This window comes from Podarcis erhardii (assembly GCF_964252035.2).
Source record: "Podarcis erhardii genome assembly, chromosome: 2".
In the NCBI taxonomy this organism is placed as follows: domain Eukaryota; kingdom Metazoa; phylum Chordata; class Lepidosauria; order Squamata; family Lacertidae; genus Podarcis; species Podarcis erhardii.
Window position 1 is genome coordinate 43,081,071 of NC_138498.1, and position 12,803 is coordinate 43,093,873.

The 12,803-nt window shown below is 44.7% G+C and overlaps 1 protein-coding gene across 8 annotated transcripts in view; it reads left to right on the forward strand.

The window, feature by feature from the left end:
- The first annotated feature begins 380 nt into the window (after positions 1 to 380).
- The window catches only part of WIZ (WIZ zinc finger), a 57,760-nt gene continuing 45,337 nt past the window's right edge, over positions 381 to 12,803 (forward strand). For 6 of the 8 annotated variants that reach the window (XM_081848625.1, XM_081848629.1, XM_081848630.1 and 3 more), the window contains exons 1-2: positions 1,449 to 1,510; positions 10,443 to 10,903. In XM_081848625.1, coding sequence (XP_081704751.1) covers positions 10,525 to 10,903 — 379 coding nt within the window. In that variant the 5' untranslated portion in view covers positions 1,449 to 1,510; positions 10,443 to 10,524. Of the gene's footprint in view, positions 496 to 1,145; positions 1,348 to 1,448; positions 1,511 to 10,442; positions 10,904 to 12,803 lie in introns of those variants that run through there. The other 2 variants (XM_081848627.1, XM_081848626.1) reach the window with 2 other exon arrangements.

Below are 12,803 nucleotides of genomic sequence, written 5' to 3' on the forward strand. Positions count from 1 at the left end.
GCCCGCAGGCATGCATACTTGGCAGTCAACTCTGATGATCTTTTATTTTTACTCAATTATTTCTGGATTAAATGAAAGCAAAGTGAAACAAAAAAATATATCCAAAATTAAGAGGGCGGCGTTAATGCACAGCTTCAAAGAATGAACGTCTAGTTTCTCTGGTCGTGGAGAGTAAATACGTTTTCATTATCAGTATTGTTGATTGGTGTTTACAAGGGTGGGGTGAGCTGTCCCGCCTTCACTTCGGAACACGGACGTTCGCCTGCGTGGCGAAACATCCACTCGCCCTGGGTGCTTGGACGCCTGATGCGGCCGGGTCGCTCGCTTTTAGGTTTGCCACCCAGCTAAACCCCACTCATATCAAAGGCTGAAGAACTTGTGTGTATGGGTTCTTCTGGCGCCCTTTCGCTTTCGGGGCGCTGAGGGGGTTAGCAATAGGGCTCTCCGATAGGGGGCGCGCCTCCTTCCCGCCATGCGTGCTGGACCAAGTCAGAAGTAAGTGTATTCGAGGCTAGCGCTTCTGGACGTCGTGTGACAGGAGCCGCTGGCCGGTGAAACGAGAAAGGAGCCATGCAGGTTTCCCTCCTTTCTTCCCTCCCTCCCGGGGCGACTGCCCCAGCCGGTCTCCTCAGGCGTAACTCCTGGCAAGAAGCGCCAATACACCTGCCCGCTGCCCTCTCTCCCTCCTCCCCAGTGGCCACGGGCTTTTGGACATAACGTGGCCCGCGCCTGGTTTTCTTTTCCGGAGACAGGTGGCCACCAAGAGAGAAGCCACGTTGCCACAGCTCGGAGGGTATTTGCTTTGACCCTGGGCAAGTTGAGTCACCACAGCTGTCCCAGTGCCCCGGCCCGTTAGTTCAGACACCAAACCCCAGCCTGCCCCGCTCGCGCAATATAGTTGCCCGAGGCCCTGGCCTCGGCGGCCCCATGACGTCATCCCGGAGCGAGAGGTAGGGGTGAGAGTTCGTTTTGCCTCTCCCAACATGGCGCCGCTGCTGTCGCGTTGCTAGAGACGCTCTGCGGTCGCGACTCGGAAGGAGGCGAGGGGAGGGGGGCGCGGCGGGAGCGGCGCAGGCAGCTGGGCTGGCCGGGTAGAGAAAGGGAGGGAGTTGGTGGGACGGAGCGGGGAGTGGTGGCGCGGGGGGAGAAGCTGAAAGAGAGGAGGAGGAGGATTTAAAGGAGCCATGTCCCCGGCGCGGCGGCCTCGGCTGCTGCTGCTGAAGAGGCCGGAGCCGGGTGGAGGGCAGAAGAGGAGGGTGCAGCGGGGCTGCCGAGGGGGAACGAGAAAGCCCTGAGCACCCAGCGCGGGGCGGCGGCGGCGGCGGCGGCAGCACTGGGCGCAAGATGGTGAGTGCGCCCCGGCGAGGCTGGGAAAGGAGGACCTGACCGGAGGGGATGGAGCCAGGAGGGGACGAGGAGGCGGTGCCTAGGAGGAGGGCAAGTGACAGGGAAGGAGGGAGGAGGAGGAGGAGGGAAGGAGCGCCCGTGAATGAGCCTTGCTGTCAGGGAGGTAAGTGACAGGTAGGCCACGAGCCGGGCGAGAGCTCCGGCTGCTCTTCCCCCCTGGAGCGGAGCGGAGTGGGGAGGTCAAGTGGTGGGGAGTCCGAATGGGGCAGGTGGCAGGTGGAAGGTGCCCTGTCTCGAGGAGGCTTGGGCGGCGAGGCACACCCGAGGGGGTTGCAGGTGACTGGGGGGAGGCGCCCGGGAAGGCGGACAGGTGCCGGGGAAGGGGGAAGGTGTCCGTCGAAGGACTTCCGAGCGGCAGGCGGGTCACAGGTGTGCGTGGAGTGATGGGCATCCGGACCTGCATCAGGTGATGAGACTGAGCGGGATGCTCATGAAGGGACACACACCCTCTGCGTGGGCGAGTGGGGTGGTGGTGCTTAGGGTGGGGGCATGAATGATTCCCGAGGTTCTTCAGCAAGCCGGTAAGTCAGTGTTTCCTCTGGGAGGGAGAGCAAATGTGCCTCGAGGTGGGTGGGACAAGAGAGGACACCTGCCTTTTGCTTGACCCAAAGATCCAAGAGTTTGGGGGCTTCATTGTAAAGAAGCCACTGTCTTCTCCTTGGCACAGTTCCTCTGTGTTGTCATGCGCTGTTACATGAAGTTATACTTGTGAGAAATAGATGAGGTTGAACTAGTGCAATACACGGAACTGCTGCACCCATTAGGATGAGGACTCACAGACATAGGTCTACTTTGTGTCAGATTTCTGCCTCTTCTTCCCCTCTTTAAGTTGCTGTACTTGATTACCTGAGAGAGTGAGCCCCATTGCACTCTGTGGGACTTGCAACACAATCCTATACATGTCTACTAAGAAGTAAGTTTCCTATCCATTGATAGTGGCAATTTATTTGGTGCGTGCTCTCACTTGGGCAATTTGCCAAAGGTTTGCTGCTGCAGCAAATCAAAGAATCGGTTAGGACAGTGCTTAAGACTATTATCCTAAATCTACTTACTTGGAAGAAAGACCAATAGAAATTATTTTGACTGTGCTGAGTAAGCATTGTTTCTATCAGGTTGTGAAATATGAAGCCTTGGACAATATTGGTGCACTTTAAAATGTTTTGAAGTTAATATGGGGTGAGGCATTTTCTGCTTAAATTATTATATTGTGTTTATCTTTACCATACCCAGATGTCTTCCTGGTTATGTCATTTGCAGACCTTAGTTTCCGTATTTTCAGCTGGCACTGTCCATTGGAAAGGAAGTAGTGGGATGCTCAAGGTGAAATAGAACAGGTAGTGCCAGAACTGTTGAGAGTACTTGGATGCATCTTAACCTGTGTACAGTGAGAGTGAAAGGCATGCTTAGTGACGGAGATAGAAGAACTGCATAATGAATATTTTTGAGGGAGGTAGTATGTATTGTTGATTTTTGGCACCATTGGTGTTGGGATGTAGAGTGAGACCAAATGTATACCTCCCTTAATTATATGCAGGAAGCAGTAATATGAGACTTAATCTGCAGCAAAGGATTGCTTTACTGAACATGGCCTGAAGAAAGGCTCAGTGCTGCCTGTTGGAATTTGGAAAAGTTATAACATTCAGGATGAACTATTTGAACCTTAAAATATATAGTCCACCACATTACATGCATTTGCCTATGTTGTTTTAGATGAGTTTCAGGGGTATGGCCATGTTAATTTGTGGCAGCAAAATCTCTGAATAATCGAATAATCTTGTGGCAATTTAAAAGAGTAACATCTATTATAGCATAAGCTTTTGTGGACTAGTCCACTTCATCTGACCAGTCTCTGATGAATATTCATTGCCATTGATTAGTTAAATTAACCAATTAATACTTGTAGCTGTGATAGCTCAAGTCGGTAGAACATGAAACTCTTCATCTCAGCGTCAGAGGTTTGAGTCCCACACTGGACAAAAGATTCCTGCATTGCAGGGGGTTGGACTAGATGATCCTCATGGTCCCTTCCAATTCTACAATTCTGTGATTCTATGATACCCATATAATGCTCAGCTAAAAGACACAGTGACCTGGTTTACGTGTCACACTAAGCCAAACCATGACTTAATGTGATCATGTAGGTGTGTGGGCTTCCAGAGAAGATAATGTGACTGCCTTGCTGCTCTTCCAGTCTTCCTGCTGCTATGTTGAGCTAAGCCATGGTTTAGCTTAGTGTGATGTGCAAGTCAGGCCAGTGTATGAGGACTGCTGTGATCCTAAAGGAATGAAAACTCTTAAAAAGAACTAAAACAGGCCTTTACAGGGCATCCTATATGTAAAGGTTTGTCAGTGGTACCTTTTTAATTCCTCCCAACAGACTGATAGTGAAGAGTGACTCCAAGTCTCCCTTACTGCAGGCATGTAACTGTTTGCCTTTCTAGAAGTTACAGATTTAGGTCAAATAAGAGATGAAAAGTCCAGCTAGGGCTTAGAGTTTACTAAAGCTATCAGATTCCTTTGCTCTGCTCCAAGCTTTCATGTTTCTTATAGAGACGCAGGCAGGAAAACAAGTAAGCTGTTGAGAGTCTTTTAGGAATAATGTGAGATGAGGTGAGTGGTAACTGGAGAGAAGTCTCTCTTGGTTGGGGAAGGCCCTCCACTTATGGAGTTCTCTGCCAAAGAGGTTTGTCTAGTATGTACGGTATATTGTTATTTCTGTTGGACAGTTTTGACACTAATTGTTTTTAGTATATGGTTATTTGTATTGTTATAAACTTACTTTTGGGGGGAATAAACTGAAAAGCAGTACTGTATAGAAATATTAAAAGATAAATAAATTGGTGGGGACAGGTAGAAACAGAGTTTACTATTTGATTGCACACCCTGGAGAGTTGCTCTTTGCCTCTCATGGATGGCAGATTGCTTGACTGGTGATGGAAAACGGGGCTTCTTTTGCCTGCTAGTATTCCCTAGGCCTCTAACAGTTGCTTATTGGTTCCTCCATGATGTGTTACTGCAGAAATGTGTGTAATGGGAAGTCCTGCTAAGTAATAGAGACTCATATGTATGCATGCATTTGGCACTGTAGCTGTGGAATTAACTTATTTTAAAAGGCTTGTTTTTATTAAATTTAGAACTCAGTCTGCTTGCATGTTCAGGCAGTTGTTGATTAGCTATGCCTTGTGTATTTGAAGGCTTGTGATTGCAGCTGAAAGACTGAATGCATGGTTTTTTCATTGTGACCAAGTTATTAAAACGCTTCATAACATTTTACTGTAATGGTAGCTCTGTTAATTGGTTTATGATGAAGATGGAAACCACAGGAGGGGAGGATGCTTTTGTGCTTGAATCCTGCTTGTGAGTTTCCCACGGGCATCTAGTTGGCCACTGTGAGAATAGGATGCTGGACTAGGTGGGCCCATTGGCCTTATTCAGCAGACTCTCCTAACGTTTTGAAGATGAATTTCTGAGCTGAAATGCAGCAAGGTATAGAACAATATAGGCAGTTTATTTAGCCTCTTCAGAAAAAGAATATATGTGGAAGGGTTTCTGTGAACATGGCCCTATGTATGGTGCCAGCAGGGGCGCCGACTTATAAAAAATATTGGGGGGGCGGGGGCCCATACCGACTTATAAAAAATATTGGGGGGGCCCAAGACCTCCAAACCGCTGCTGCTGGGGGAACGAAAGGGGCGAGCCCCGGGCTGCCCCGACCTTAAGTGAACCTGTGAGGGCCCGCCCTTTGCGGCAGCCGATTGGCTGCCGCCGTGGGCGGTGAATATTAATGAGCTAGGGGGAATCCCCGCTTCTCGCGGGGCTGACGCCAGCCCCGCGAGATTGTTGATGGGTCGAGAGCCCGCAACCCCACCCCCTCTCTAGATCGGGAGTGACTTTGTTTTAACTCGTCAAACAAGGAAAATAAAAAATACCAACATAATTTTGTGATTTTACAAAGCATAATATAACTAATAATTTTCTTAAATTATTGGGGGGGCAGAGCCCCCCCAAACAAATTTTTGAGGGGGCTCGGGCCCCCTCAGGCCCCATGGAGTCGGCGCCTATGGGTGCCAGAGAAAGAGAGCCCAAAGAGCACTTCTTTGTGTAAATTATCCTACTTCCGGAGGGGAGAGACCACAGCTCCTGAAAAGATTCTTTGGAAACTCTTCCTGTTAATAGTCTCTCTCTGCTCACCTTGCCTAAGCCACAATGGGAAAATTCAGATTGTAACTTCTCTGGGGTTGAGGCATATCTCTCTAGAGTAATGTCTGTAAAGAAACCTGTACATGGATAGTGTTACTTAAATAATTTTCTCAAATTCTTCATCAGATTGATTCTTCATCAGTTGCATTGCTTCTATATACTGTACCAACAAAGTATCTTATCACTAAATTAAACTGTCTAGAGGTCACTTGTGACAAAAAGTGGTACATAAAGGCATTCAGCAAGACATGACAATTGTGTGCTAACCAGGAAGTTTTACAGTACACACAAACTCAAAGTTTGGGCACTAGAAACAGAAATATCATTCCTAGGCTGCAATCTTGTGCACTCTAACCTGAGGAAAAATATAACGGGTCTTACTTCAGAGTAAACTTACATGCTATTGCAGTTTAGTTTCATTTAAATGGTTTTGATAATTGTACTGCTCCAGCACGTTTTGGTGGATCCAGATTATAATAATTTTAAAATTGTGAACTTGTATTGCTGTGTGAAACCTTTCTGTGGAACTAATCCCATTCTTTTTCATTTTTTGTGTCTGTGTTTTTCTACAGTATCTGTGGCAAATGATGAAGTTTCTGTATTATATTTCTGAACTTAACCCTATAAAAGGCTTCTATGGCAATTTTGAGTGCCTGAACTGTGCTTTTAATAACTGCCACTTTAGAAAAATTAATTACTCAGTAACTGCCAAAATAATTTCCTCCTCGAGTAATTTGCTCTGCTTTCTCCTGGCAAAGGTGCACAACAGAAGGAATTCTGGCAGTGCATCAGTCCTCCTTGGCCAGTATTTTCTGTGCAATGATAGTTGTCAGAGGTAGCTTGTTGGTGGCATGGCCTGCTTAGTTCTTCAGCCTCAAAACCAGAAGAAGAACCTAATAGGGCAGGCAGTTTGAGAACCAAATTGCCTCTCATGATTATGATGATGATGCCAGGCAAAGTATTTATGTATATAGACCTATTGTTATTGCTGCTCTTCTTCTGTAGCATCTTTGTGAACTAATACTGGATTTACAAGGTCACTCCTGGCACATGCCACAGTGTGACAGATTGGGAAGACATGTTTCAGGGTGATTATTGTGGCTCATCTGGTGAATGTGTCATCCAGGAACAGCCTGTATGGAAGAAAGGTGCAACAAGTTTGTCACCTTGAGGAAAAAGACTTGCTAAGCTGTTGTCTCCTGTGTTTTATCTTGCACCTCTCATGCACCAGCCACATGTGTTTACTTAGATTGCCATAGCCTCACTTATCACCACTTTTGGGCATCTATCTCCTCCTAGTGGTAACTACATTTGTTGCTCTGTTGCTTGCACTGGTTTGTTCACACTCTTCAGTGCTCACTGCTAAGTTACAGCACTTCTCGAGGTTCCAAATGGACATTCTGCATCTTGGCTCTAGATTCTAGCAAGTACAGTAGAAAGAGAACAAATCTGGGCTCGATAGAAGTAGCCCTATAGGATAATAACATGATGCCTGTGGACTAGGCAACATGTAAGGGCCTCTTATGTCTGCTCTGCTAAAATATTATTAAATGAAGATAGTTCTCTGACTGACGAATTCATTTTGTTTTGTAATTAGTTAGTTCTTTCTGATTTGGGGTTTAAGCTTTTGAAGTATACTGTGGTCACTTCTTTTCCATTGCTAAATTTCTGGCTTGAATTTTAACCTAAAGTTCTTTCACAGTTTCATTAAGTGTATTATTTTTTTTGGGCGGGGGACCCTCTCTAAGTATTGGGAAGCCTGAGAGAAAAAAGTCTGTATAGAATTCTTAGCTGCCACTGTATGCACATGTATGTGAAAACCAATGTCTACTTAGAAGTACAAATCCCGTTTCAAAGGAGCTTGCTCCTAGATAAGTGAGTATAGGCTTTCAGCCTGAGGCCCATTTACCTGTAAGTAAGCCGCGACGGGGTGAGCTCCCGTTGCTTGGTTCCACCTCCTGCCAACCTAGCAGTTCGAAAGCATGCAGTGCAAGTAGATAAATAGGTACCTCTCCGGCTGGAAGGTAAACGGCATTTCCGTGCACTGCTCTGGTTCGCCAGAAGCAGCTTAGTCATGCTGGCCACATGACCCGGAAGCTGTATGCCGGCTCCCTCAGCCAGGCGAGATGAGCGCTGCAACCCCAGAGTTGTCTGCGACTGGACCTAACAGGGGTCCCTTTACCTTTACCTTTAAGTTGCAGTGAACCCAATGGCTTGAATATGGAGGAGTTCCCTTCTGCTGGTAGGATCATCCTGTGATTATGGTTCTGCTCATGAGACTCTATAAACATGAAATGGACTGGGCTGTTAACAGTAGATTCCCAAATACTGTGATTCATTGACATTGTTTTGTTTGTTATGTGTCCTTTACCTGAGGATTGTGTGTATGTGGTAGTATATTTCATATTAATTGCTGAGGAAAGTTGTGAGGTAATCCAGAGTGCAAAATAATGATTTTGAAATTAAAGTTTTATAGAGAGCAAGTTGTATGTTCATGGCATGTGTTCTCCCCAGTCAGTTTTAATGTAGAATGACATTGGAACTGATAAATTTGGACAAAAATAATTTGTGTCTCACTGGTAGCTAGTTCAACTGGTCAGGGTGTGGGGTAGTTGAAGAGATAATAGGACTCGTAAGAGGGGCCCAGTGACAAGAGCATGTAGTGGATGTGCGTGAGAGATAATATATACACAGCCAGTTCTAGAAGAAAGGTGGTTTCTGTGCCGAGAATTAATTGGGATCTCTGAAACAAATAGGGGTTCTTATTAATAAATATATAAATATATTTAAACTAATAGGACATGTCTAAAATGCATTAATGAGTTCTGCATTTCTTGCTGTGTATGAAATTGGTTTCAGCATATTATTTTGTTCAATGTGACAGTACCAGTTTGAAGGAATTGCCTGAACCCACAATGAACTCCATTATGTCTTGCTTTAAAATTTGTTTTATGAAGGTTTAGCTCAGTTCTGCAGGCCTGAAACTAGAAAGAGCAGCGTTGATAAGAAATGGCATAGTAGCTAGTTGGAAAACAGAAGATTTCACATAATTTGATAACAAACAGTGTAAATCCTGTGTGTAGGCATAGTCATTATGAGTATACAGAGGAAGGTAAAAGAAAATTCCCAAGAGCACATCCCTTGAATTATGATATCCCAAAGGTGGATTGCATCAATATGCTGTGAATGCTGTTTAGGGAAGCTTTTAATGTTTGATGAATTACTGTATTTTAATATTTTGTTGGAAGCCGCCCAGAGTGGCTGGGGAAGCCCAGCCAGATGGGCGGGATATAAATAACAATTTATTTATTTATTTATTTATTTATTTATTTATTTATTTATTTCTGTTGATGCTGATCTGAGTTGGCTTCATTGTTGCAGACCAGCCCACAATTCAGCAGATTCCTCTCTTTCCCATCACCCCATGATGGTAATATCTTTTGCTTATTTATGTGGAATGCTTTGCCCTTGCATCCCATTACAGCTGTTGAACTGTGGATCCTATCAGGTGTCGTGTAAGGCAGTGTTCTCTAAAGTGAGGTCCCCAGATGCTGTTGGACTACAACTCCCGTCAGGGTTGGTGGGAGTTGTAGTCCAACAGCCAAGATAAAAGAAAACTATTGTAAGGGAAGTAGGGTATCCCTGTGGACCTGGTGAACATAAGTGTTATACAGTTACCCTTCCTTGTTTTCACTTGCACTCAATGCAACCATTCTCCTCTGAGGAGATGACTTGATTTGTGAGCATAGATTGCAGCGATACAATTTAATGCTTGTGCTGCAGCACTATTAGTGCCTCAAGTTCCCATTCAGAAACATCTTGGCAACGGCTAAAATGTGGTTAAGACACATTTTTCATTAAGGATGTGGAGAAGTCTATAGAGCTCATCCCGCTGTTATTTTATAGTGAAGGTATGGATCTACTCTTAAATCCCAAACTAGATAATTCATTGTGGACAATCTTCCTGGCAAGTTCCAGAAGGATAGTCATGGTAGTCAGTTGTAGGGGGAAACCCCCCCTATGACTCTTTGATTGTGATAATAAGAACATTTAGAGATCAGCTGGATCAAGCCAAAGGACCACCTAGTCCAGCACTGTGGCCAAACACAGGGGCCTATTCTGGGAAGTTTAGACTCGGTATCTGAGTGCAGTAACACTCTCCCCACCGTTGGTTCACAACAACTGCCATTCAAAGCATACTGCCTCTTGGCAGTGGAGGTAGAACATGACAATTATGGCTAATAGCCACTGTTGCCAAATAACGAGAAAGCCCAAAGCATGATATAATACCACTTAGAATTGGTGTGAGAAACCTGTAGGCTTCCACATGATGTTCAGGCGCCATCACGGCTAGTGGTCAGAAATGAGGAGACCTGTAGACAAACCACATTTAGAGGCCCACAGGTTTGCAATCCCTCACAAAGGTTATAGTGGCTTCAAGGCTGCTGAGTCAGGGACTGAGCTGGCACCGCAGGACTGATTCAGACTTGTTACTGCCAACCTTCCTGTCCAGTCTGGGCATACTACAACCTACTACTACTACCTGTTTCACATGCTGCAGGTTGGCCACCCTCTGTCCTACAGTGAAGTTGAGGTTAATATGTTTTTCATTTTTCATATTTTTCATTTTCTTGTAGCATGCTAGTCTGTTGAAATAGGAATTGCTGTGCTCCACACTAGAAATGTGAGCTGTTCTTAGGCCTTAGCTACAATTTTTTAAGCATTTGTTATATAAATTCAGAAGCTGTTGAGTGTACTGCATCTTAACCAAAATGTCTGAAAAGGGCTTGTGTGAAATTCAGTCTTTTGAACATTTTGTCACTTTTTTATTATAGGTTGTCTGGCAGTAATTGATGCAAATCCACCCAAAGCCTTGATGTTTGGTTTGTCAAATTGACACGGTGAAATCCACAAGGAATGGAGAAAGCTATTCCCACTACTTTATCAGAACAGCAGAAAGAGCACAAGGATGATGGAGAAAATACTGCGCCAATGTCCCTGGTGTCAAAAAAAGAGGATTTTGCTGCCCTTGAGTGCCCTCAAGGTGAAGAAAGAATAACTGCCTTTATTAAAGATGCAAAAACATCTCTGGAAAATGTGGCTTTGGTGGGGGCGTCAAAGGAAGGGGGGATTGTTCTCAAGAAGACTGTCCCTGGTTCTTCAGAGAAACTAGAAGCAGTGAGTAGAGAGGGGAAAGTGACGGATGAGATGTGTAACCGTAAAGAGGAGCCCAGCTTTTTGACACCATTTACTCATCAACAGCCAGGTGCTGCTTTGGAAGCCTGTAAAGTGACTGGTAAGTCCAGTGCATTGTAATGATAGGCACTTTCTTTTTTTTAAAAAAAGCAAAACAACTTTTATAGGTTTGTTTCTTTCAAAGTAGATAAAAGATAAAGGCCAGGCAGGCCTCTGAGTTGAAAGTGAAGAAATATCAGCCTAGATAGTTGTCTACTTGCATCCAAGTAGAAGACTGTGCACTTCCTTCAGTGCAATGTGTGAAGTGGCCTGTAATATGTTTGCTTGTGACATATAAGAAGAGGATCAAAATGGATCTCAAGAGTTCAGCAGCCTAGTTGTAACTTGTGAATTCAGCACCACAGACAGGGGTCTGAATTTAAGTGATGCATGGTAGAAAGCCCTAGCCCAATAACTGTTTTATGCAGACTAATACGCTGAAGTATTTATATCATAGGTTTGTCAAAGCTGTGACGCTAATAGTATCCTTTGACTTCATATGCCAACTGTGCAAGTAAAAATGGCTGTTTTGCTGTTTAGCCGTTTGGGCATGCATGTTTTAACTGATAATCCTCTTTATGCCTATTTAAGGTAATAGTCTGTAGCACTGTGCAGTTGTACATTCCAAGGAAAACTGTGAAAGACAAATGTTTAAAAGAAGTACATACAACAGAAATTGTCTTTATCCCATGTGTGTAATTGAGACTGTGAGAAGGCTGCAACAGGTGCAATGCTTCCTGCTCCTCCTGAGCTTTGCCACTTTTCCCTCTGCTACAAATGGCTGATTTGCCATTTTCCTCTGCTGTTGTTTGTGTTGTTCTTTGTCTATGAGACACGTGCACAACATAGGAATATGCTGAGGTGACATCGGACACTTCTGTAGTTCCACAGGAATGCAGGAGAATCTGCTCTCATTCCGACTGCAGCGTTCATTTTCTAAAAGAACTTAGAAATTGGAAGCACTTACTTACGAAGAACAAACATACTGTACAGTAAGTAAACGTGACTCTGTAAACACAGCATTTCCCCCCAGAGAGTGCCATGAATTGCTGTTGTGACCACAGTGCGGAATGTGTCAAAGGCATTCACTGAATGTTGTTACTGATGAGCAGCATAACGCCTTGACATCCACTGCGCCTGCTGTTTTGTGAATCATTGAGTTCGTTGGAGGCTGGGTACCCATCTGTACATTTGAAGTGCTTAAAAGAAAATCAAAACTCTGCTCAAATGTTCCTTGTATTGTATGCCAAGGAAAGCTGAATCCTACAGCTTGTATGAAATTCACAAATTTGGTGGTGTTGGCTTATTCTTGGTTACCTAGCTTGTTTTGTTTCTGTTAGTCATGAAGGAGGACAGAGAAATATGTATAGCATAGAACAACAGCCTTACCTCAGCACTGTACAGTGGTACCTCTGGTTAAGAACTTAATTCGTTCCGGAGGTCCGTTCTTAACCTGAAACTGTTCTTAACCTGAGGTACCACTTTAGCTAATGGGGCCTCCCACTGCTGCCACACAGCCGGCGTGCAATTTCTGTTCTCATCCTGAGGTAAAATTCTTAACCCGAGGTGCTACTTCCAGGTTAGCGGAGTCTGTAACCTGAAGCGTTTGTAACCCAAAGCATCTGTAACCCGAGATACTGCTGTATCTATTTTAAATTTTTTTTTTCTGTACTGTGGTTTGCTCTTGGGGGTGGATTTTTTTTGGGGGGTGCAGTTGGTCCTGTGGGTTAGGAGTGGGTCACCCCTGCACAAGACATTCTGTTTCTGACACTTCAGTTTTATATCATCTTCTTGTGCTATACAGCAGTATTAACAAGCTTGGACATGGCTGATGCTGTGACCTGCTCTTTTCTCAACAACGTACTATGTTGCACCACTGGCATTTGTTTGTTAGGAGATTGCCATGTTCATAGGTTCCTTTCAGTGATAAATATTGTCAAGGTCCTGATGATAATCAGTAC